This window comes from Pygocentrus nattereri, chromosome 21 (assembly GCF_015220715.1).
Source record: "Pygocentrus nattereri isolate fPygNat1 chromosome 21, fPygNat1.pri, whole genome shotgun sequence".
NCBI lineage: Eukaryota > Metazoa > Chordata > Actinopteri > Characiformes > Serrasalmidae > Pygocentrus > Pygocentrus nattereri.
This window is the reverse complement of record NC_051231.1, coordinates 12,286,720-12,314,391: the sequence shown is the minus strand read 5'-3', so window position 1 is coordinate 12,314,391 and position 27,672 is coordinate 12,286,720. Positions and strand designations below refer to the sequence as shown.

At 39.5% G+C, this 27,672-nt stretch overlaps 1 protein-coding gene across 11 annotated transcripts in view; it reads right to left on the bottom strand.

The window, feature by feature from the left end:
* atp2b2 (ATPase plasma membrane Ca2+ transporting 2) overlaps positions 1 to 27,672 on the bottom strand; it is a 156,794-nt gene that overhangs the window by 66,922 nt on the left and 62,200 nt on the right. For 10 of the 11 annotated variants that reach the window (XM_017704753.2, XM_017704758.2, XM_017704757.2 and 7 more), the window contains exon 2: positions 2,020 to 2,658. In XM_017704753.2, coding sequence (XP_017560242.1) covers positions 2,020 to 2,218 — 199 coding nt within the window. In that variant the 5' untranslated portion in view covers positions 2,219 to 2,658. Of the gene's footprint in view, positions 1 to 2,019; positions 2,659 to 25,323; positions 25,455 to 27,672 lie in introns of those variants that run through there. The other variant, XM_017704752.2, reaches the window with a different exon arrangement.

Here is a 27,672-nt window from a genome sequence, read left to right as displayed (position 1 = left end):
CACCTCAGCTATGAAGTAAGAACAGACGTGTTTTTTATAGCCCCTCTACCACATGATCCAAGGTGTTTGTGTTATACATCATGAGATATCTCTGCTGAATGCTTGCACTTGCTATACCACTATCAGAAAAATGCTTTCCTTGGGAGGTCCCCAGTTTCTTACAAATCTTTTTCAATTTCCAGTTGCTGGTAACCTTGAAGATTTCAGAAAAGGGAAGGATATGAATGCTAGCAACATGGCTGTTCAGTGGTACTCACATATTGCCAGCACTCAGGATACAGGTAATAAGAAGATAATGCCATTCTTGGAGACCAATCTACTCAGCCCACATCTGGAAATTCTCCATGCATGCACACAACCTTGTTAGCTTGGTTGCAGCTTGAGTAATTTGGAAAAGTAATCGAATGAATTGAAGTATGAAACAATGCAAGCATATTTGATTAGGCTGACATTTTAGAGAACATAAAATGCCTTCCTGATGCATTCTGCTGCATCGAAACCCTTTCTTTCCTTCCTTAAGTTTCTCCAAATAGCTAAATCAATTGCATTAAATATTCATATTAACTCCAGCTTTTACCAGTGCCTACTTAAGGTATTTCTGTTCGCCCATAATAAAGATACTGGTACTTGCCCACAAGGTTTCTTGTTTCCCTGTGACCTAACCCTTCTGCCTTATTTTCCCCTGCAGTTACTGTTACTGCAATCTCACAGGTCAGACTTGCACATGCGTAACATATAAAATTTTACCTGGCTGCACATTAGACTCATGAAATGATCTGAAGGTGAGAAAGTAAAATGCCCCATGCATACTTTTATTACAGATGCCTCACTAGAATGCAGCGGGTTATGTGGCACTGAATGAAGACAGTTGCTGGGTACATGAAGGTGACTGTTCCCTGAGTGGGAAAATGCAGTGCAGTGCTTATTAACAAGGTTAGATGTGACCATTTGTCTTCATTATCACATCGCACAGGTGTCAGCCTGAGTCGTTCTAGCAGAGCAGAGCCACAGTCTGCTCCTCCCTCCAAAAGCGCACAGGCGGTCGTGTTTGCAAAGAGATGAAGGAAAGGCTCGGCTGTCTACAGGGTCAGATGCCACTACCTCTCAAGGGTTCTTGCACCAAAGCCTTTCACCAAGAGGCGGCTGGCTCACACACAGCTTGTCTGTTTTTAGGAGATAAAGAGATCACTGTCCTGAGTAGAATCAGGTCAGCTTCATCACAGTCTATAAAGATGATTAGCTATGTATAGCTTGAACCAAAGGCATGCTTAGTAGAACCTCTCCTGGGAAAGGGGGTTTATACATCAAAGCTATAAAGCGATTATAATTTGTAGTGGTAAAATTCCTGACATATCACTTTGCAACAGCACGGACAGCCATGTGCTTCATCATCATGTGAGATAATGGCATTATTAGCGCATTGTTATTGTCTCTACCGCTGATCAGTAAGACCTAAATGGGGCCCACACTGTGGAACCCCGATGGTCTACCAGCAACCTATCAAATAACTGGTAAGTCATGACGACACACACACAGAGATCGCATCACTTTCCACTAAGGTGCAAGGTAAAAAAAAAGTGTCTTTTTCCTTTTTTTTCAATGACAAGAAGTCTTCCTGATTTAAAAGAAACACCTCGGAATTCCATGCAGAGAGCAGAAGTGGCCGTCAGATTCACAAATCAAATCACACCTGACAGCACTGTCATTTTAAGAAGTATCAAATTTAGTTTGACCTCTGTGCTGTTGCCTGGGAGACGCATTCTGCTTAATAACTGTGCCAGACAGCCAACCAGCTCAAGCAGCAGGTTTATGAAACAGGAAAAAACACTAAAGACAAAAGACCTCTTGCTACACACAAATACAAGAGAACCAAGCAAAGAAAAATCAATTATCATTAGAATGAGTCACCCAGCGCTTGAGAGTATTAGAGTGTGCAGGGGTGGGTAGGGGGTAGAGGGAGAATGGAGGGGACAGGATTTGTTTAGTAAAAAGAAGAAGACAAGAAGTCCACACACTTACCCTCTGTCTGAGATGATTTCAGCCTCTGACACAGTCCCTCAATGCCTCCATAGTCCTCCTGAATTTTGACCACAGCCTCCGTACCACGGAGCTCCATGAGAGAGCGCAGCTCCATCAGAGAGCAGCCGTAGCCCCCGGCATGGTTGCCCTCGTTTCTTTGGTTCTTGGCATAAAAATCGCTGTTCCTCATGTCCCCCATGGTGGCAGAGTATTGCTTCAAAGGTTCGCTGTGAAGGTATCAGAAAACAAGAGGCTTGCCACGCGGCCAGTGAGCCTCTAGGGACGGCTAGGGTAAAGAATATCTGAGTACAAACCGAAGAAAAACAGAATGGGAACAAAAAATTTTGGGCAAACAGAAAGAGATGGAGGAAATTAAAGAAACAAAATGATTCAAAAAAGGGACAAAAAAAACAGAAAAAAAACAATCCAGTCCAGTGTCTGAGACTGAAGGAGAGACTCTTCAGCGTTAGGAGAACAAGCAGAGCGTCCAGCCAGCCGTCCAGGGAAGCCCGGCTGAGGTCCTGAGGAGGATGCCCGTGCTCACCACGGCTGCAGTCCGGCGTCGCTCCATACGTGGTTTCCCATTCTTACCCGTCCTCCGCTCAGCTGCTGTCTACATGGTGATCCTCTCCATTACTCCTTCAGAGACAGAGACAGAGAAGGAGAGTGAGAGAGAAGGAGAAGGAGGGTAGGAGGGAGGGAGGGAGGGATGGGGGTGGACGAGTGAGAGAGGGAGAGAGAGAGAGAGAGAGAGAGAGAGAGAGAGAGAAATAAGAGCAAGTGAATCTTAGAGCCACAAAAGTGAGAGCGGCGAGAGAGAGAGACAGAGGGATAGAGAGAGAGAGGCTGCCTCATTGTGGTGTCGCCGTGGCTGCGTCTCACTCAGCTGACAGCTGTGCGACAGCATACCGGTGCTCATCCTCGGAAGGGGCGTACATGTGGGTGTGTGTTTGTGTTGAGCGGAGGCTGTCCATCCAGCCATCTTGCCCCAGGTCAGGCTAAGCCACAATGGGTCGGTGACTAAACGTGGGACCTCATGAATATTAACCCCTTCAGCTCCAGGGGCAGTATTACAGAAACATCCTAATTCTAAAATCTTATCTGTTTATTCCCATTGACACCTTCCGTTAGGACTGAATTTAGGACAGTAGCTATTACAGAATAACAGTTCTTACATTCATAATTTTATCCATTACCTCCAAATAAGAAAACAGTCTAACAGAAACATCCTAACTAGACAAAATACCGTTAATCCTTAATACCGTTCCACAGTATTTACCTGCAATGTTATCCTAACTGCTATTCTATTATTAAAAGTGTCTGGCTAACTAACTTAGATTTTTAACATTTCAGCCTTGCACATATGAAGACAGTTGCTTATTATCAGACATAACAACTGTTTATTGACGTCAATCAAGTATTTTATGACTTCCTAACTTAAGATTTGCTTCCATAACATGAATTTGTGAAAAATTTTATCTTGACCTGCCAGATCTTAACCAGGTTTCTGTGATACAGTCCCAGGCTTATAATTCTTTTTGTAATCATCATTTTTGAGTTACAAACTGTTACTGTTATTTGGTAACTAGAATAAATTTAATGCATAAGAGTATGGGAATATATGAAGGTCCTTCGAGTTTAAAGTGTCCTAAACCCTAAAAGCTTATTTCCCAAACATAAAAGAAGCCATTCAGTCTATCCATCCAGTAAAATTCACTACCAGTGGTGAACAAGCACTGTAAGTTCTTTTCACTCCTCTATTTCACTCTTCTATTTCCACTCTATTCGGACGGGAACAGTTTTCAATGTGGAGGTGGCGTAGTTACCACAGGACACCTGTAATGTATAAGACCAATTTGCAAAGGATGAAACATCTCTTAAGTGAATGCTCTGCGTCATTAGCATTGTCAATGGTTTTGCAATTCACACTCAATAGTCAACGTCACTGCATAAAGGTAAATGTAAATTTTATGTTTTAATGTTCTGAGATAAACAGTTTAGAAACACAAGAAAATGTTTTATCAAGTGCCTCCATATTTAAGAAACCCCTTCTTCACAGAATATGACAGCATTTTGACATGTTCACTCACACAGGATTACAGGATTAAAATACCTTATTTCTACCACCAATTTTATAGAAGGTAAAAGGCATTTTTTTACTAATAATGACTGAAATCACAGAGAAACACAGGTAAAAATAACATTCCCCTACCTCCTCATATAAGAAAAAAACTCTTGAACCAACACAGATGGAAACTATATGATCAATACAGACTTTAAATAAAATGTAAATTGTGGAACTATGTAATTAACTATTTAACTGCATAAATACATCAATATTCAACAGTATAGCAAAAAAGAGAAAGAAAGATAAATAAAGAGACTGCCATGGATTAAAGTTATAGTAGAGTGTTTATGCCGGGGGAAGCGGGATGGGGCGCCCGGGTCACAGTGAACATCAAAAGACCCCGGCTAAAAAAGATCCAGAGACCCAACATCAAGAACATGGCACATTATGCTGAGGCTGGCGGGAGGGGATGTGTGTGGATAGAAATGTTAAAGGAATTATGTAATGCAGGCTGAAGCAACTCTACTCTAAACACTGCAATGTGTGTGTAAGGGCTCTCAATGTTCTGGGGCAAAAGGGCCAATAAACGGCCTTATGTGGAATGTTGGTATTATGTGGAATTTTTTTCTTTTTTTTGTGGCTTTGCATGCTGCATCCAGCTGTACCAGTACATTACAGGTGGACTAACAGCAATAAATATTAATACACTTGGGTCATAGTAACACTTCATTTCAAGGTACTGATAGACCAAAAATCATTCTTAAGCCATTTGATCATAAACTAACACAGGTGCTATTATTACTACTGCTGATTTGAAAGGAGCTATAAGACTTTTGTGGCTCTAAATTTCTGTGATTCTACATGAAATGCTAAACAACTCCCAGAGTGCTGTCTTTGTGCCTGAAGCATGACATAGCACTTTTGCAAACTTCAGCACTTGAGCCATTTTTTTCTTTTTGCCATCCTCCAAGTGTCTATTGGCACGACGCTGCTGCTCTGACAAATATAATTTGTCAAAAGCACCTCCCTGTGAAAGGCACAGGTGGCTCAGTGATGGACTTGAGAACCTCTTTGAGAGGGAAAGCACTATGTGGGGGTGTAGAGCATGTTAGATGTTGCTGGGACAACATTCTGCAGCAAAGTAGATGTAAAGAAGGTGGGTTGGTCTTGTATGGCTACATTGCCAGTATACAGTTTGACACTGCAGCCCATCTGTTGTGGTTTTAGTTCGTCATCCTCAAGCCATTCACTAATAGTCCATTTCTGGCTGATTCTTTTGGGCAGTGAACAACACCCAAGCTAGCAGCAAAACTGATGTGTGTAAAATCTCCATTATCACCACTGTGCCTTTGCCCACATCACTATACACAAGCATACAACCACGCCAGTGTCACTGCTGTGGTGAGAGCACTCCAACACCCAACTGATATCTTGTGGTCAGCATTCTGAATACCACATGCAGAGACATGCTCAAGTAATTTTTCCGCATACAGTCCTCTAAAGGAAATCAATCTGCCTGAATCGGCAGCTAAGAAGAAATGACATCCTCAAAAGCACATCATCTATTCAGCCACAACAGACATCTACTTTAACACTGGATTACATTAACAGATTATACACCTAGATCCGACAATATGATCATAATCGAATCCCTAATAACATGACCGCATGCCTGTGAATCGGTTCACTGAAAAACACTGAAAACACTGTGTCAACAACTAAGAAAGTGAATTTCAACTAATAATCAAACGCTTCAGTGATGCCCATGTGATTTTAACATGTGGATTATTGGAACCCATGGCATCAGACCACTGGCAATAAGCTCAGGTCTAGCCTTAACTGTCTGCAGAGCTGCTTTAATCAGAGCTGTATGAATCGTACGGGTGACCTCGCCACTTTACTGGAGCTGTAATTTCAAACCCAGCTGCGGAGAAGTCACAGCTGGCTATCATGTTTGCTACTGCTTATGCTGCTGCCAGATTTTTTAATGAAGAGTTCTATAAAGGATAGCATAACACCTGTTCTCTTGGCTAAACAAGTCTGCAAGGTTTCCTAGTACAAAGTAATTCAAGGAAACTAAACAAAACCCACCATCACTTTAAAACAACTAACTGAAAAACAAGTGCAGTAAAACTACAGTAGAAAGCTGAACAAACTCAATACACCCTTCTCACTGTCCATCATCAATTATACTAATGTATCAAGAAACATGTATGTATCCACTGTTCAAGAAAACAGCATATGTGCTATCACGGGTGTGTTCTAAATCTTTCCCACTGCTAACCGTAGGGTCAGCCAAACATGCAATGCTCCGCCTGGTCTCCTGCTTTTATTCTCCTCCCAGTAAAGCACAATGACATGAAGTGCTGATTAACTAGAGCTGATCTAATGGAGCTGAAGAGGCTACCAATGTGGCCTCAATGGTCCCCTTAAGCAGGCTATACCCAGTGAGAGACCGACCTAGATAAATATGACCCTATAAATTTTGTCACAAACATGTTTCCCTCCAGCATGTGAGGCTCAGGTGGTGATGGGTCATCCATACAGGGGTAATAGTGCAGCAAAAAAGGTTAAAGAGATTGAGAGAATCTAATTTATGCGATATCCCCTTACAATAGTTACAATACCAGAATTTTTAGTAGTTAATACTGATACAATGCCGTTACCTACAAAGTCAACACTACAGTTTAAACCTTTAGGTTAAGTCATAAAAATTTCTGAAGTTTATGAAATTTATGAAAATTGCAAAGCTATAATCAAACATTGTATGCCAATCATTTCTAATAAAAATAACAGTAACATGCATTTTGGAACACTATGAACACATTAATAACACTTACTGTTGAGTAATCATCAGTGTGAATGACGGTTCTCTAAATTTAATGAGTTGTCTCCTTTACTTTTGGTTTGAAATGATCAATAACATGATTTTCAGACTGTTTTCTTGTGCATGAACAATGTTACTGTTAACACCTGTCTCAAAACCAAAAAAGATCAAAACCAAACAAAAATCTGTTGCCAACACCACAGCAGTACATATATACCGTACTGTCATGTTCTTTTGGTCTCACATTGAAGGGAATTTCCAAGTTTTCTTGTGTGTGCAGTCAGATAGAAATGTGTTTTAGCATCATCTTGGCCACAAAGTACCAGTTCTTGTAATACCTCCAGCGTGCCCTATTATCAGAGTTATCTCCAGTATGACCTGTTTGTCAGAATCCACAGTCAGTAGGTTTAGTGGAGATCACTTAACTCAATGCGGTTTAAGGAACATGTGTACACAGTGTTACTCTGGCCTTGAAAATCAACTGATCATGGACATTTAGGGTCAATTTATGCAGAATTAGCACTTTAGCAATGAGGAGTGAGAAGAACCATCCAGACTCATCCATCAACTCAAACAGGCAAAAGTGCTGTTTCATCCTTCCTTTTCGCTAACTATTACTCTTTCTCTCTGGCCATCTTTAAATGGGTAATATAACAGTTTATACCAGAGTGCATTCATGGGGAAAGAGCAGTCATTTTAATAATTGATGTGGGCTTAAGTTTTTAATGTAACACATTTCATTGGCTTAAAAAGAACAAAGGCACGTGATGTATGCTTAAATTGTGTTCAAATTACTTCAAAGCCTTAAAACAGGCTTTAATAAATTCTAATCTGCTAATACCTCCTGCAACTTGTGCTCACTCAGTTGATCTTGAGTTCCACAGCTTCACCTAGGTGACCTAGGTATTTTTATCATGTACCTTAGATGTTACAGATGAAAAAAAACTCATATCAACCAGTGTAAATGATTCTTGGAGCCGTTCTCTCTAAAATTTGGTTGGGTGAATATTTTAATCTGATTTTCCTATATCAAAATCTAGAGAAGGTGCTGGAAGATTTCCTCATTTATGTATGGCAGAAAAGACATATATCATCCTGAATGACAGGAGCTTGTAGTAACATCTTAAACAGCAAAGAACAGCTCTCAGCAGGGTTGGAAATTAGCACCCACCCCCAGGCACCAACCATGGATTAAATCACAAGACTACTGCATGAGCCTAGGCCAGTGGTTCCCAAATGGCAGCCACGTTTACATGCAGCCTAATAAACCGTTAGTAATCCGACTAATAGCTCAATCGAATAGAATACGTCCATGTAAACACCTCAATCGGAATACTCTAGTCCGATTGAGGCCATTCGGAATACAATTTCTATCCGATTGAACAAGGTGGATAAACCTCTAAACAATCCGTTAAACAGAAGGATAACAGCCATGTAAATGCCTGAATCTGATTACACTCCAATTGGAACGTGTAAGTACGTTCTGCGCATGTAGAACATGGCGGAGCAGAAACTGGTCTGCAGAGGAGACGAAGTTTATGCTCTGATCTTTAAAAGGCGGCGGTGGGACGGACGTCCAGCTTCTGTGTCTCAGAACACGACGTCTTCCTCTCGCCGCTTCCTTAATAAGTACATGTGAAGGACGTTTTTCTGAGTCTGACGTCAGTTTAAAGCAATTAAAAACACGCACGCCAACTGGAAACTCATCTCACGCTGACTGGACCTCACGTGATGTTCGCTGTCACGGTAACGTTTACTCTAAGCGCTACTCCACGCATGCGCATCATTTTGCATCGGATTTTCCATCAGACCGTTGAATACAGTGTGCATAAAAACGCCTCAGTCTGAATCTGTAATCCGATTGTATTAAATCGGATTGGCAAAAATCTTTGCATGTAAACACAGCCAGTGGGATGTGTACCTCCCAAAGGCTACATCAAATGACACTGAGGGGGAAACTATGAACAGTAGAGTTCATTGCGTTATCATGTGCTGTTTACTTGTTTACTATCTTGTTGTTTAGGGATGCATGATGCTTCTTAGTCATGTACTTGAGTTAGTTTCACTTTCACAGGTGTGGTTTAGTTATTAGTTTGCAGTTGCCATGATCAGTGCTTAGCCGTTAGCATTTTCATGATGTGTTTATAACATTGCTTTGTGGTTGTAGCTGTTAAACACTGAGCGGATGATGTAACTACGATGTACGCAATATGTGGTCCAGGGTAATGAGCATTTAGTTACTCACTGTTAATAAGAGAACTAATAGTTCCATTGTGGGGACTAAAAACCAAAAACTGGAAGCCATAAAAGACCACAAATCATCCAAATGCCACATCAAGGTAAGAAAGACAGTACTGAGAAAATAATAGAGGGGAAGAGGAACGCTCAGGAAAGTGAGTGAGAGAGACAGAGATGTTGGTCTTCTATTATTTTTCACATGCAGTTACACACCGCTATTTAAAACAAGAAAGTGCCTGGTTAAAATTGCATGGCTGGTAGATCCACTGGCCACAGTGGCAGGTGAACAAAAACTATAAGCCTGCCTCTCAGTGCAGTATCAAATACAAACCAGATTTCGTTTTCCTGACACTAAACATTCTTGAAGTATTAGCTTTGAAGTTGGAAATGTCCCCCTCTATATGTTAATTATAACATTTTTACAGATCTAAAAGTCTAAGAGGAAATATTTGTGCCCTCAAAGTGACCACATGTTTTGCAGCACCTCCTATGGGTAAGATGCTTCTCTGCAGACATTCTGCAACCCTCAGCTATAGAGGTCATGTGGACAAAAAGCATGTGAAGAATGTAAAGGGAAAAACACCCAATGCTGGCAATGACATTATTGTTATTATCAATGTATTTAAGCTATCTAACCCTGTTAAATTCTGTTCTATGTTTTATATAATAAACATTAAGTTATAAGACTACATGACAGAACGAAATTCTACAATGCATTCTGGAATTACATAATAAAGACAATGGAAATAAATTGAATTAGCATGTCTGGTTAGAGAGGTGAATCCAGGTCAGTCACTGATCTCATCCCAAACACAATCCATGATAATTATATTTAAAATGCATCAGGAGAAAAAGTCAAAAAGTCATTGGTTCTAATTTATGGTGCAATATGTCTCAATCGTTTTTGCACATGTTGTAAGAGAAGACTAAATGGCCAAAAACTACATGGAGCAGTGATGAAACAGCTACCATTTTTATGGTAACATTCCAGACAGTTAGTATAACAGTTTTCAATTTGAATTATCAATAAAGCAGTGGTCGTTTACTCATGTAACTCATGTTAAATACTGTCGAGCATCAACCAAAGTTAGCAACTGTCTCCCAGGCGTGCAGGCGCAACACGCAACGGAGGTTTCGTGTCAGAGGATACATGGTGGAAGCAAGTGACCGCGGAGAATTTTCAGCCTTCTGAGGACAGAGTCTGAAGTGTGGTGAAGTTTTTTATAAGAGTGCAGAGGGACACTTGATTGAAGGCAGTCACCATTTCTGCAGACCATGCAGAAAGAACATCGCTGTGATTCCTCTTTATGACGTCCACCCACTGTAGAGAATGAGCGCTGACAATTTGTGCTACCTTGCTGAAATGTCCTACCATAGCGCATATTTACAGGTAGCGCCGTACATACAAATTTAGGCAGGATTCCTTGATAGTTTAAATCAACCTAATAAAAAAAAGCCTACCAGCATTAAAACTACAAAGCTGAAGTCAGCTTTTTTATTCACATGCTTCTTGCTCGAATTTTTTCATCCACCTTAAATGGTGCAGCAGTTATTATAATGCCTGAGGTGCCAGAATGTAACTGCCGCACCATTTGACATGGAACAGGAAAATTCGAACAAGGACCTGGTGAGGAGAAAGCCAATATCAGGCTCATATTAAAACTACAAGCAAGATAGTCTGACAGTTTAAAGGTCCTTATCAGAAGTTGTTACCATCAAAAAATGTTTTTTTAAATAATTAGGATACTTTGAAACCCTAAATCGGTGGCTCACAGCAAGGAGGGCCTAGGTTCGATTCCCCTGCCGGGTGACCAGGTCCTCTCTGTGTGGAGTTTGCATGTTCTCCCTGTGTCTGCGTGGGTTTCCTCTGGGTTCTCCGGTTACCTCCCACAGTCCAAAGACATGCAGTCAGGCCAATTGGACATGCTAAATTGCCCCTGGGTGTGAGTGTGTGAGTGACTGTCTGTGTCTGTCTGTCTGCCCTGCGATGGACTGGTGACCTGTCCAGGGTGTATCCTGCCTTTCGCCCGAAGACTGCTGGGATAGGCTCCAGCACCCCCCCCCCGCGGCTTAGAAATTGGATGGATGGATGAAACCCTAAATCAGGTTATCAGGAGGTAAGTTGTAATATTAAACTGTGTCTGTACTGTAATTAACATCAAAACACAATAAAACATTTGAATGCTCTCATGTCTGAACCTCTCTCATAGCCACATGATGCCTCCTTTAATGTTAATGCACATCTGATATGGTTGACTATTATTTGAATGTTTACACATGCAAAACATGCAAAGTGCTCAGAATTTTATTTGTGTTTTTCCATATAAAACTACTACTATAAAACTAAAATGACTGCAGTTTGTTTATCAGTACTTTTTGAACATTTTCAGCACATTTTAACAATACCGCAATAATACTGATATCATACTGTTTCAACTCTAATAAGTTTATACTGCCTTAATGTGACCATTGATGTCATTAAAAACCCTAAACTGCATTTACAACCATTCAAAAAACACAGGCCTTGTCACTATGGTAGTACATTATCAAATATGCTTTTAGAGATATATTTAAAAGGGAAAGAATAAAAATCGAAATGTTGTTTGCTTTTGCTGCTTTTTCCCCTCCACAAACAGTAAGGCTCAGTGTGATATTCCATGTACAGTAGTAAATGGGGATTTCTTTGTTAACCACAGTGATTTCTAATTGTGTTGAATACATACATCAAGTGTGCTGAATGACACCACAAGATGTGACTATTTCTGAAACAAACAGCAGTGGACCAAAGAGCACAGCTCAAAGTCATTTTGGTTTAAAGGGTAAAGAGATTGCAAGCCATGCTGTCTTTCTTCCCAAGAGTCTTCCTTTTGTCTGCAGTGAGAGTGGGGCTTTTGAAGAATGGCAGCACGAATGGCTCCAGGCTCGCTAGGCCTTTGCAGTGAGAGCTAGAGATTACACGCTATGTCTCTCACATGGCTGCCTGTGGACGACTTGAGCGGTCGGCCTTTGTTGCCACTGAAGCCTTAATGCACCCTGCCTTTCAATATCAGAGCCTGTGAAAGGTCTGCCTCTAACAAGAAGAAAAAAACGAAATCACCTGAAACATGTCTAGGTGAGTGACCTTGGTGACCTTCTGATGCCACTAAACCCAAGACACAGCATTTTCTCGGAAAAGTTCAGATCAAAGATGTAGCCCAACTAGTGACATGCAAAACCATAAGAATTCAGATTGAAACTGAACTGAAACTACATCTGGTTTAAATTAAAAGGGAAAACAAAAACAATATGGCCAAAACTATTTTTTTGAATGCAGGACAGCACACAGAGCAAATAACATGAAACTACATAAAGCCGCACAGTTTATAAGTGTCAACACAAAAACGTGACATCTCATTCTGTTTATTGTACTCTTCTCCTTCAATAACACAATTTCTGCTGTTATTGCATTTAATATGTACATAACTAACGATGTCATCATTTTTGTCACAAACTAATTTTTTGAACTTTTTTCAAACATCAGTGGCTTTTTATAAATTAAATGAAATAAAATAACATTAATAAGTGCTTAGTAATTTAACTGTGCTCTAACTTGCGCTTAGAAAATGTCACTGTGTATCCACTGATAAAATAATTCTTCCACATCTTTTAAAGTAGTGATAGAATTGTAATAAGGGAGTAGGGGCGCGATGATTAATCAACTTAGTCGACTAAAATCGACGACCAAATTAGTTGGCAACTCATTTAATAGTCTATTAGTTGGTGACAACATCATGAGTGTTTTCTGTTTTTCGCACGTTTGCCACCACTCATAAGCAGTTTTAGTTTCAGTAGGTAGTTCTTCACAAACATACAGGGCAGCCTGATGAAGAGTTAAAGCTGAAACTGAAATTGCTCAAATTTAACTGTTCATAGAGAACAAGTTTGAATATTGCACTTAGAAAATAAGATATATAACCTAAAGAGAATACAGTGATCCGCACACTTGTTAGTGTGATGTTTATAGTTTGTGTGATACTTGTGTAGACATGGTCGTGTGGTTGGTGAACCTGGTGGCGTTGCATATTCTTGATTTTAAATTTTGGCAGGAAAAATCAAATTAAATTTGTATTTTAATAAACTATTAGTTTATTTGTATAAACTTTTGTATTAGCAGGAAAGTTCATTAAAAGAGTGAATTTAATAAGGTATTCATCTTTATTGTCTTCGTTGTTAGTTAGCAAACACATTAACCAACCTTAAGCTAAATTTAAAAGCTGATTAATTGAGTAATTCGTACTTTATCATTCATTTCAATAATCGATAGATCAAAATAACCAGTTGTTGCAGCCCTATAGAAAGGAGCCACCAGAGATTAGCATTATTGTAGTATTGGATAGGATAAATAGAATGAACTAAAGCCCTTCCAGCCATACTTCTACCTCACTAAATGGGGAGAGACCTATAAACTCTAAACTGCAAGCCCTGCACAGATTAAACAACAGATTTGAAATCACTGGCAAACAATATAGCATATGTAGTTAAAAGCATTTGGTGCAAATAGAGCACAAAAATAGTTTTTTTCAGGTTGTTCCCACTACTTTGCACAAAAAGGAGGTGCTTTTCCCATTTACACCTTTACCAACAAGGTAACTGACTCTTTTTATTGAAAGGCAGGATGTCCCACTTTACAGCCGCCAGTGTTCTGAGTTATCCTGTGCATTTTTCAACCAGTGAACTCCTTTATAGTGTCTCTGAATAAACAAAGACTACTTAAAAAAAGTTTAAAGGTTTCTGCATTAAACGTTGATACGTCCTCACATGCAGCTAGAACATATTTATAGCATTAAAGCTTGTATCTAGCTGTCAGCTAGATGAACTTACAAAGGTATATAAAACTGGACTGTTCCACACTTTATTTTATGCTAATGCAGCTATGCTGCTCTCAGCTCAGTCTCTCTAAGTGCAGCGAGCCCCTTAGCAGACTGCCATACGCACAGCACAAACATTTAACAGAAAGCGGAAGCTACAGGCTACATGTAGCAGAGAGAAAAGAGGCTGCTCCTAATATGCTCCTCCACTAGAAATGTTCTGTCATACTCTGACATTTACTGCAGGGTCAGCGACAGCAATTTACTCAAGTAGTGGTGACGTAACCAACAGCTTCCTTAAGCACCACTGTCACTCGTGGCTGTATGATTCTCTAAAAAGCTGTCCTCTAATAGAAAGTGGCAAGCTGCGTGCTGTTATCACGAGTGGGTTCTGTTTCAGAGAGAACAGAGGACATCTCACTTCCTCCACCCCCGCCTAACAGACTGCTCCCTGCAGCTGTCCGCCCCTCTTGAAGGGGACCACTGGAGAGCCCTTGGTGAAAGCCCTCTCAGATGTCAGATGTCCCCTGCTCCGCTGTGTGCTATCCGCCGCAGCGAGTCCCTAGGGTTCCATCATGTGCTGACGATGCATATTGATCTACTGCGGAGGCTGTCACCTTTGCTTTGCAGATATGGATTGCACTGGGGGTGACCTATGGAAAGCTCAGTTGAGAGCCTCGTGTCTTTTAAGGTTCGGTAGAAGTCTGAACCTGCAGCCTGCCGCACATACAAGCTCACAGTGCACACGGCCTAATATGTGAACTGATTTGGAGTTGTTTTTGATTTTGATGCAAAGTGTAGCTTCTTGAGCTATCAAAGTGTTTAATCTGCTTGTGTAATGACAATAATAAATTCTGAATTTTAATGAATTATTCTTACAAGTAATGCAATCTCTAAATGCTGTCATCACACCTACAGGACTGTGCAGAGACCAGCCAAAGCAAAATAAATGAAAAAACACTGAGTTCCCAAAACTGGAGTTCCAACATTTCAGAGCCAAGACTTCAGCATTATTGAATCATGTGTGTGGGATTAGATTACTTGGATTGGGAGAAATGCTAAAGAAACTTGTAAGACTGAGCTTTGGAGACGTGTCTGCAGGGTTCTTTAAAAACTCTCCTGAAAAGAACAGAAGCTGTAATAAAGCTGCAAAATATTGAAAAAAGGATAATATATTTGGTTGTTAAGACGTCTGTGTTATTTTCCATTAAATATATGTTCTGCTTTTTTTCTGATGCTAAAACACAAAAAGCAGCTTTTATTTCACAGCCATTATGACTGGAATAAATGTCTCTGTTCTTGGAATAAAGGTTTCTTGTTTTTTACACAGTACTGTTTTTTTTTTAATGAAAATAACAAAGCCAAGAATTCATAATGTTTCTCATAAACCTGAGCAATCAAATAAATGCATAGGAATATACTTCAGGGATCAACTTCAATAGTCACCTATTATTGTTACTCTGCTTGAGTAAATGTTTTTGACATCTAAAATACTGTGCTAATGATATCAATTTTCGACTGAAAGTAGAGATGCCCTTGTTTAGAACCTGATGTTCTGTGCGTGGCTGTGGCAGTATTACCATTACTAAAAGGGGGCCTAATATTCATGATCAAATATGATATTTCAGCAGGAGTACTAGCTGTTTTAATGCATCTATAGCTGAACTGTATACTATGTGATACACCATAAAGGGAAGGTATAAGGTATTGTTAGTGTATTGTTGGGGGGGGTGGGGGGGTTGAATTTACACATGCTTGCGTTGTGAAAACTTGCATATTGCCAGGGGCACACCTGCTGGCTGACTGCCTCTTTGGGCCACTAACAAGCATGGTGAGAGAAGCTGCATCAGCTTGCGCTGCAAAGGCTGGTCACATGGAGAAGCTGTGTATGTGTGAATATGCATTTTCTCTCCATGCTGTGAGTATATGCCTGCAATTAAGGCTCCACAATATGTCATTTGTTAAACAACTCTGCAAGACTGGTACTGCAGAGGCTTACAATACCTAACTAAGGGTACTGCTGTCGGTCCAATATCAGCAGAAAATGCCGGATGCAATATTAGAGGTAAAAAAAGAATGAATGTGATCCAGTCATATAGCAGATCTACCCTAAAATAGCACTCCCTCACACCGTGTGATGTGATGTTGTTAGCTGTAGTTCTTCCCAGTGGGGAAGCAGAGTGAACAGTTTCAGCATGATAGTCTACTTTTAGATGCTCGTCTGAAGTGAAGTGCTTCATTTAAAAGCACAAACACATATCGGCTGCCTTCAGTCAAATGACTTCACTGTACTCTCATTCTTGACATAATTTACATGTACTCGGCAAATGCAGTCAGATAATAACTTGCTGCATCAGATCAGCTTTGGTAATCTTCCGAAAATATTTATGTGAACTTTAGCTTAATTTGATATTTTCCATTTCCATCAAGTCTTTTTTAAAAATGTGACTGAAGTCTTAATTGTATTACTATGCATAGTTCAAAAGTATGTATTGTTAAAATGTTCAAATGTTAATTGTATTTAAATGCCAATAGGCAACATTGCCTGTGAATGCCAGAGGTTATTATTCAACCTGAAGAAGGTTTTCGAATTCTACGCACGATGAAGGCGCAATAAACTGAAACGTAGCTAAAAAAGTGGTGTTCAGGAGCACTTCTTGAAAGGATGACAGTACAAGACAAGAAATTCGTCCATGTTCCTTGAGAGAAGAAGTGTGATGCTCAGTCGTGTGCAAAATTACAGAGAAGGTCAAGATGGACAACAATGTCTTTTGAATGCTTCTGAGGTTCACTGAGCCGAAGCTAGCTGATGTCAGATTTCAAAACCAGAACTATTAGTTCTATAACTGATCACTTTGTTGAATCACATCCTTGGTTTTAAGCGTTTTGGATAACAGTTAATTGGTAAGTAATGATGGTCATCCTGCTAGGGATGTATTGATATTAATGTTTCCCTTCAGATATAGAGTACTGATAACAACTCTAATATAATCTGGCCTATTTGATAGCTACCTATAAAGCCTGGTATTTTTATTATTCCACTTTTCAAATACTGTATTTTGGTAAACACAGTGTTCAGTAACACTAATACAACACAATAAGTTTGAATGAATGGCATTTACTGATTGGGTAGTTTCGTATTTGAATGCCTTCAGAGCTACACACAGTTGCTGTGCTATTTAACATGGTTTTCTTTAAAACTGAAATTAAAATTAATCTTAATTAAATTTCATGTACAGAAACTGCTGCCCCTCGATATGTGGGCATTACAAATTTTGCTATGAGCATTTGCACTACAGCTTGCCTCAAATGTGAAATAATCCTGCATTGCTTGATTGTTTAAGCTCCATATACTGGGGTGGATGCAAGTGCAAGAAATTGCTTTGCAATGCTAGTGCTCTCCTTCGCAGAGACTGACACTATTTAAGTGTGCAAATCAGTGCAATAAAAAAATACAAAAATACAAATTAAAAAACAAATAAATGTGATAAATTTACACTAATGGTTCATTGGTATTGTTTAATACACTGCAAGGCATATCACAATTCCAATATGCAGCAACAGAATTATAATACAGTATTATTTTGCTTAGAGTCCAAGTCTGTATGTGTATGTTGTGTCTGCGTTTGTTTATAAGTGAGCATTTACTCTCTGTGGTGTGTCAGTGTGAGTGTGAGAGTGTATATATGTGTTTGAGTGCCAATGAGTAAGACAGTGCATGTGTGTGTGTGTGTGGATGACTAAGTCCTAGTGTGTGTGTGTGCATGTTAGGGAGCGTGACAGTGTTCGTGTTTGTGTGTGTGTGAGTCACTAAATGCTACACAGGGACAACAGCCAGCAGTCGCGCAGTCTTTTGCTCTTGGCTACTCAGCCCCTTCTTCCCAACAGGTCAGCGGTCAAAGGCGCGGAGCTTCAGCCGCAGACAAAACACTCCACCTCCACCAAAGCCACCAGAAACCTCCAACTCCCACTATTTTCCTTTTATTTTGAATAAAATGATGCATTGAATTTACAAATGTTTGCATCATTTCCACATTAATGAAATACACTACAGACTTCGACACACAATGAATCTACAAGATTCTAAAAATAATACTTACTATCTTATTTTATCTTAAAGGCAAGCACTGAGTGTTCAACCTTTAATCCTTCATCAAGAAACAATAACAGCATTACAATAATGCTGACTCAGCAATCTGGTCCCTAATTCATTTTAACACATTGAGAACCTTGAGAACACAATGTTGGCTTACAGCATAGTTATTAGGCAGCTGCTGGTGATCCAGCAACATGAGCAAAAACGCAGAAGCTAGGCTGACGGCTCTGGCGGGGTAGGGAACAAGCCCCTCACTAACAATCTGTCACTCTTTTTTTCCTGCATCACTTCACATCTGAGGTTCAACATCTGTCGTAACAACACAGATTGAAATATCTGGTTAACCTAAAAGCTTCTTTATCTGAGTTTCTTATAACAGTGTGTTGAGTTACTAAAAAGATATGTGGGTGTTACAATGTCTTCAGTGTAGCGAAAAGATAATGGTCAGAATTTAACTGAGTCAAATATATATCCATAATTTTTACATGAATAAAATATACCAATTTATTTTTAGCTTATCTACACTGTACAAATGACTCATCAGTTCAACCTAAAAAAATACTTTCATTGAAAGTACTTATTTATGTTGAATGACACTAGTTAATTTACTTCTTACCACATGAAGTCTTTATTTTTTACATATTAAGGCTTATTATTCACCAGCTTCAAGGACTTCGATGCAAACTGGCTGAGCTATTCTTACGATTCTAGAAGTGTGTATTAAAACTTTGAGCCCAACAGCAGGCCCTGGCCCTTTAAAAGGTTAAAGAACGCTGACACATGTTTCATTCCAAAGAGAGCATAAGTAGTCCTGTTTAATTGGGAAACACTGAATAAGGATCATTGTACTTTTTATTACAGCAGTACAGTTTATTTTCAGCTCCAACTTATCAAACCTCAGAAAAATTCAATATTGTGATACATATCGTATGTCGTGAAAATGTCTTGAAGTATCATATTATACTGTTGCTCTATCACGCAACCCTAGCTGATATATATTATTCCAGTTTAAAAATGTATGTTTTGTGTTGGAAAATGATCCTAAAAAGTATTAGAAGAGCAATTGTGTTTTAACTGTGTGTTAAAAAGTGTGTTATACTTAGTAAGGGGAGGTCCCTTGTGTCTGACATAAAATGACATCAAGGAACATTTACCACTGCAGCCTCTTTCCAGAGATGAACATATGGCACGGCGGAGCATAAACACCCTGTCTATTTATGTGTGCTGACAAATACAGTGACATTTACAATGCCTGGGCTGTAAAGGAATACAAATATAGATTGCACAGCCAGACAACGAAGCATTTCCCTTGCATATTCATATGGACATAACCACAGTAAATAAGATGTAATGGGAGAGAGAAGGGAAAAAAGAGGAACGTCTAGCAACTGCAAGGTCGTTCAAAGAGAGTGCAATAAAAAAAGAAGCAACTAAAAGCAAAGAGGCAAAGAGCTGCCCTCTCCTTCTTCCACATCACTGTGTAAAAATCATTGGGGAGCTTTTGTTCTAATTAAATTCGGTGCACTGTCTTAGCATGCAGCGGAAGGGGGGTAGCTGATGATGCCTCTTTTGTGGTAAAAAGGAATGAAAAAATGAAGCCCAGAGGACATGCCTGGGGTACTGAAATGACATATGCTGTGACATCTTTACAGCGTATTGAGAGCAAGTCGAAAGTGACACATGAAGCCAAAGTAACCGGTTGCTGCTAGTTAATAAGCTTGAGTGCAATGTTTATAGCTTTGAATGTAATTACATGCCTAAACACTTTATTTGCCCAGCTACAATGCTAAAGAAATTCACACTGTTTTCAACATATTAACATTAATTTCATATACCTTCATGTGAAGATGCCTAAAGCCTCTTCAAAAGGCTGCGTTAGTCTGAACAAGCTGTCAATTAAAAGCTTGATGTCTTGGTGAAGAGACCCTTAGTGCTAACAATAACAGTACTAATAATAAGTGTATATCTTTAGTAATGTAAAACAACTGATTAACACACTGACCGGACGCCAGTGCTCAAACACATACAATTTCCACCAGTTTTGCAGGTTTTTTAAGCATAATTGAGTCTGAAAAGTACACAGCCATTCAGAGTGGTTTGATGTGAAATATGTAGAAATACTTACCAATGGTAATTTCTTTAGAGCTGTGCTGATAAGAACCAGAGGTTGAGATGTCTACAACACAAATATATCCATTTTAATTGCTATTCAAAACCACCAATGAATGTACAAGAGCCTGATTTTTTATATGCAATATTAGTGATGGTAAAATGGTGGCAAATTAGGAAAAAAGGAGAGTTTTAGGGACTACTTTACCTGAAAACAACCTGAATGTACCATTCTGCTATAAAGAGGTTTTAAACATGTTTTAGGCCTTTGCAAAACATTTCTTGGGCTGCATAGCAGAAACATCCTGACTGTCAAATCTTACATTATCTGTTTAGTCACTGACAACTTCAGTTAGAATTGAATTTAGACCAGCAGTTATTTCAGAAGTGCAGTTCACTATTAGCATAACGACGTTACATTTTTCTGCATTGTAAACAGTGGTTTCACTTGTGAGGCGTTTTCGTTTTCTAACTCTTTAAAAAACCCAGACATTACAGACACGATCTCCACCATCCCCTCTTACCACCTTGTGTGTTAATGCTGATGAAAACTTGTCAGATTAAACATTACAGTGATGTTGGTGAATAATGAGGAGGCAAAGCTGAGTGTCTGTTTATTAGGAGGCAAACTGTTAGCGCAGTGGGCTAAAGTAGTTGGGAAATGGAAACTGAAACAGGGGAGTGGCGACATTGATAAACAGCACAACATATTTATCTTCCAGTTTATTGCACTTTAGTTTTTTTACCAGTATAGCTTATCAGTAACAATAAATGTAACTTACATTTTGAACATTATTTTGATGAGGTTTACATTTCAGCTGTAAGCATATGATGGTTGCTTGATTAAAAAAAAAAAAAAAAAGTTGATCGTCAGTTTCATTTGAGAAGTGTAGGATTCCCTAACTTGAGATAAGATGCTGTAAGATAAATTAAAATTTGCTTCTTTTCATAAATATGTGAAAAATGTCATCTTGACCTGTTAGATTTTTATCTCAACACAAGAAAGCTTCTGTAAAACAGCTCGTGGTGCTTAACAAAGCTACCGTTAACAAGAATAGAGAGTTTCACATCAAACCAGAATGACTTTGTTTACATCTCAAAAACTTAATTAACCAGAATGTTGTGTATGTGAAAAATGGTACGATATTCTTCTTTAAACAACACAAGTAATAAGTACATAGTGCAACTACAATGTTTTTTACCAGCATAGCTAAGTTAATATGCACATTTCTGTCTACGTGGTACGCCTAAATGCAACTCTACAGCACACTATTTAACGAATTGGTTAAACCTACAAGAGGTAAAGGTGGATAGGAAGTTTAGGCAAACTGCCCAAGCAGATTCTTTGCTGAGGCTTTAGTATAATACATCAGTCACTAAATGCTGACATCACCATACTTAACCACAGGTGAATCTATAATTACACATAATAATGGTTCTGTATCACTCTTTCTGAACATCTGTCCTATTACAATACCACTTTTCTTTTTTTTTTAACATGGTATAACAAAACATCACCCCTGACCAGCAGTCAAAGTGTCCATCATGCCCTGTCACTATACTGGAGCTCCACTGTTAACGGTGACAAGGTGAATATAGCTTTCAACCACATCTACCCCTCACCACCATCAATCATCCTAATTTTAGCAGTGCTTCGTGATCATAAGGATTTTAGCAAAGGCATGAGTGGGCCATGACTAATTCTTAAGCCATTTGCCTGACAGCTTTGACTGGAGACGTTGACAACAAGATTTTTACAGTACCGCCGTCCAAGCGCTCCAACATGCTGGGAAAAAAGAAAGGAAAGAAGTTACATAATATGAGTCATGCACAACACGGAAAGGGTCGGTTTTTTAAATTGCTCTGTGATAAGCTTTGACAGGTCAAGTTGTTTTGAGAAATGCAAGATCCAAACAGTGTATTGTCTTCCTATGTTTTAGTCCACGACTCAGCAAACTCATGCTCAAGGACGTCTTGCTACAGATGCGGGTGTTCTGCCAGCTCTGACCAGTTTGTGGAGATAATGAATTGCTAATGAGAAAGTCCAGAAGTTAAGCTCTGATACATTAATTAGACAGTCTTAGTTTTCTAATGGATTATTTCATAACATTCTCCCACATTCTATGGGCTTGTTAGAAACCATTAGACTTTAAACTTAGTCTTAAGTGATACTTTTTTTTTTTGATCCCACAACCGGGGAAATTCAACCTCCGCATTTAACCCATCCGTGAAGTGAAACACCACATACACACTAGTGAACACACACACTAGGGGGCAGTGAGCACACTTGCCCGGAGCAGTGGGCAGCCCTATCCACGGCGCCCGGGGAGCAGTTGGGGGTTAGGTGTCTTGCTCAAGGACACCTCAGTCATGGACTGTCGGCCCTGGGGATCGAACCGGCAACCTTCCGGTCACAGGGCCAGATCCCTTACCTCCAGCCCACGACTGCCCCCGAATAAAACAAATAACTACTGAATCAGTTAACCTAACTTGTGGTTAGAAAAGAGCAAATGCATTTATTTAAATGCATGGTATATAATTAATAAAGCAAATTGTAAGATCTGAAGATGCAGCTCACTGACCTAGCAAAGAAAAGACCACACATTAATAAATAATACTGAAAGCAAGTATACTGTTGCTGTCAGAACATCCATCCATCCATCCATTTTCAAGCCACTTCTCCCTCTGGGTCACGGCTGTCAGAACAAAAACTCTCATTTCTATTTTACTTTTTAAAATTAAAAAATAATTTAATGGCTAATTGATAGAATAGAAATATTCATTACATTATCATAACATTAAGTTAAGAATATTTTTTCTTCTTCTATAAAGTTCTATAAAGCATCCAAAATGTTTTTGTTATTTTGTTACAACAGTAAATATATACTAATAATAAATATGTAAATTATTAATATATCATAACTCATAATAGAGTTTAAGAATGAACATGCGATTTAATGAAAGTTCACTCCAGCTTTTCAGTACACTGTATTTCACACTTGGGCAACCTGTGTGTTTGATGTCAACTACTATATAAGTGTATTATACACAAAATTATAATTACAGCATTAGCTAAATTTGAATGCTGAGCACTTAGTTAGTGTACCAAACATAAACAAATATGTAGAAAAACATAATGCATGTATGGTTTGTGGCCTAATTTCAATTTAGTTAAATGACATCCCTTATTCAGTAATAACATTAAAGCTGAACCTGCTAATGTGAATAAGTAATCCAGAGACATTCATCTTGGGCATCTGTGTCAGCTCAGGTGAACAAGGGGATAAGGAAGCGAAACAGCTGTTGTTGTGCAGCAATAAGGATATCTTGCAAAACAGAGCTTGCAAGGAAGCTTACAAAAGCAATGTCCTTAAATGAGGTTAAATTTAGGTGGCTAAAACATGCTTCTCATCCAGGGCACTTATATTGATACTATTCAATGCAGGATATACAATGCTGAGACTCTGCAGCGAATAAAAGTACTTCTGAAAATGATGAGACTAGCAGGTCATGGTTTCACAGTACAGCATTTGAGATCACATTGTTGAAGCTATGTTTTTTGTGCTTTTCATACTCCACTGTATCTTCTCGAAAACCATGAATCTACATGATAAAAATCTGCAACTCACAACAGCAGCAATGCAACTTACAAATTCACAGTGCTAAATCACTCGAATTTTGGCTTATGTATCATGCATCTACAGCTGCCCTCAAAATTCAATCGATATGGATGAAAGCAAAGATTTTGTTAACCCCTGAGGCACTGATTCACGTTTCTGCAAGCACAAAAAAACTTTTGATATTTCAGAATCCAAAACATCCCAGTAGGACAAAATGCTTAATCACAGCTATGGAAGATTTACTTCATGTGACACGCAGCACCGCACCACGGGATTATGGTGATACCTTTCCCAGCAAAGCAGGGCTGTTATGGATGCCCAATGCATATGTAATGCATTGAGATCACGTGTTAGAAAGCAGCCAGTTTCCCAGCTCCCTTCAGATAAAATGATGCATGCTGGTTTCATGCCTAAGCAATGAGTATGCTCCGCGCTTCAGAGCTGATGAAGAAGCAGCCAAGCCAGGCAGCTCTTGCAAAGAATTAGATAAGGGCTTGTGAGTCAGCTTTATAGAAGGATGACCTCTGGAACACACAAATCCAACAGTATCCTGACAGAACAATCAAACACCCTTTTCAAAAAGAAGCAGGAAGAGTAGGCTGCCAATTAAGAGCACAGGAGCTTAATTGGTCTCAAATCTCTTGACACTAATAATTTCAATAATTTTAAAATGTCCCACAGTACCTTCATATCATCAGAATTAATGGCACTTGAGTAAGAAACTGTGTTAAAAATGCTGCTTCATGCGCAGTACCAGATGTATTACATGCTGCGAAAGTGCCTCATTCTTACCTCATACGACAGACCTCCACCTTTGTTTTTTGTACTGAAGCTACAACTGCCATTGGTCTCCACCAAAAAAAGCCATGACCTCATCTGGAGGAGAAACTTTCTGCAGCTTGGTGCACCTTCAAACACTCTATTTTGGCTCAACAGTGCGTTCTCATGCTGGTTACCTTCCCTGTCGTCATCTGTCAACAGATTCAATCCTCCCTCAGGCACATTTGAGGGCACTTACGCTTGAGGGGTTATGTATTTTAAAACGTTTTGAACTAATCACATTCGACTGTAATCTGAGCTCCCTGTGAGAGAAAAAAAAAGAGGAGGTCCTCTCGATGTACTCTAGGACAGTGCACCATCACGTCAAAGCCCACACAATAAGCCGTCCTCTGTGTGCACTTGACTCTACAGCATAGAGCATGAGGAGGCAAAGGGGGAGAATTATTTTTAGGGAGGCAAAGCTTGGCGGGGGTTGAAAACTGGCAGGGCTTGCGCGATCACAACAAGCACACATTCCTCGATGGACTATTACCGCCACCTGCCAAGGTGCTAACCCTGACTGCACGAGAACAAACTTGTCTGCCACACATGATGCATGAACACAAGGCAATTCCCAACACTAAATCTCAGTAGACAGTGATCATGCTCTATCCTGCCAGCAAAAAAAACAGAAAGGGACTTGCTACTGAATGACAAAAGTGCAAGAGAATTTCACTTACTCAGCCAGACGATCGATGTCAAATCTTAAAAGATTTCAATCATAGGGAGGAGTAATCACTGCTCAGCATCTGTACAGTCTCAGCAAGCCCCGGCTAGATTGCAGGAGGCGCTTGCACATGCAGCCTGTACCATGTTAGTAAGCGACAGGGGAGTGAGAAGGAGACAAGAAAAGGGAGGAGGGAGGCAGCCCTACAGAAGGAAGAGAGCTGGGGTGGTGGTGGTGGTGGTGGTGGGGGGGGTGGCTTTTAAGGTGTCTTAATTGAAAGGCAAAATAAAACATTTGAAAACCACAAAACAACTTCATTCAAATGGACGCTTTGGCAGAGGGTGAGCTGGAGAGGCAGAAAGAGGTAGAGTGGAAGAGACAGAGGAATAGGGCAGAGGAGAAAAAGAGAGGACATTTGTGCTAAACCTGATGCCAAAGCCCCCTCACCCCCCCCCACCAGTGATAAAGCATCCCCAAAGATGAAGGTGCTAGCAGGAGGAACACCAGCAGGAAGATGCCACTTCATTTTTGAAAGGGGGAGAGAGGGATGAGAGACTGAGGGACTTTCAAGGACATCCTCTTAAACTCTAGAGACCAGCTGGCAGGTCCAGTTTTCTCTTGTGACTACATACCTAATGTATCAGCTTCATAGGAGTTACTGAATAATTCATAGTAGCTAATTGATAATAAACTGTGAACAGTAAGAACTAAATAACACGTGGCTAAACCATTCAGGGCAACCCCCATCCCATCCTATCCCCCCTTTCACAGCCAACTCCAGTGCTTCACCACATTTGTCCCAAATCGCCTTCTGAGCTGCTGACTCACATGACCTTATCACATACAGTACAAAAAGCTCAAAACACCTACCTAGAAATCTACATTTTAGAGCACACGGAAGCAGGACTGTGCAGAGATGCAGCAATCTGAACTGAGAATCTGACTCTAGGACATTCAATGTCCCTCAGTAGCTAAATAACATTATCTACAGTCACAAAACATACCAACACAGCTGAGAGACCATATCAAATTTCACTATTGTCAGATATTTAACTTGCTGGAAAAATAAGGGAGCTACTCTGGTTCCAAACAACTAGGAAGAAAAAAAAACAAAAACAAGAATACTTAGGACAAAAGTCTCTAAACCATCTGGAAATGAATTCATGACTTGACACCATTAAAAAGAATGATTTCCAAGGTTCCAGGTTCTACCTGGAAGTTCCTCATTGCTGAATTTCCAAATTGGATAATCGAATTTCACATTTTATGTGAAATGGTAAAAAGCCTATAATCCAATGCTCAAGACTTCAGTAAATGTAAAGAAGGTTGGGAATTATGTTTGGGAAACCTATTATGGTTCTTCATAGAAATGATATTTGCCTACCCCAACCAAGCTGTGGACACTGAGAATTTATCAACATAAAACACGCTCCTGCCTTCTGGGAATGTCACAAAATTCATAACTATTGGGAAGAGGTTGGATCTCAAACATAATATCTTCCATTCATACATTCCCAAGAGTTGGGCAACACCAGATGGAAAGGGATATTTGTTTAATGTCTTGTTAGCAGCTGTTAAGAAAGCAATTACATGCAAATGGCTTAAGGAAGACCCCCGACTGTTGAGAAATTGGAAAATACTGTTTTTGAAATGTACAAAATGGACTTTCTTATGTGCTGAGATTAAAAGATGTTTCCAAAAAAAAAAGAATCTGTCGTCTCCATTTCTTTTTTGTCATTTATTTGTCATTATTAACAACAATACAGATTTATCTGCAATTTGCTCATATCGGCCAATAACACCAGTACACCGATTTATTGAGCGGGCTCTGTTCTGTTCTATAAGATGTTTGGCATCGGATCTCAATGGTTTGTTGTGTATGTGTGTTAAATAACACTGAAAAAAGAACTGACTACGTTGTTTCTTGTTGCAGCATTCTGACTGCCAGGTAGGTAATGTTTGTTTATCTATTGTAATAACATTGTTAAAAACGACCAGGACCAAGAAACTGCATGGAATATACATCAGTTATATGTGGCTGATATGCAACCCATTTAATACAGTCAGTATAAAAATCAGTATGGATACCAATCAAGAATTTATGATTAGTACTTCACTGACTATTTCTGTTACTGTGGTAGAAGTTGCTGCAGAAGTTATGACGTTATGAAGGCTTAGTAAGTGACTGTTAGGAAATATTCAGTAAATAAACTATATAGATATGAGACCGTGAGGAATTGAAACGTGAACCCACATACAAATCTTTGAAGTTTTGGGGAGTTAGCTTTGTTAGATTTAAGCTCCACTTTTCTTATTTACTGCACATCTGAAGATTCAGGTCCGAATTAGTGTTCACCAGCTA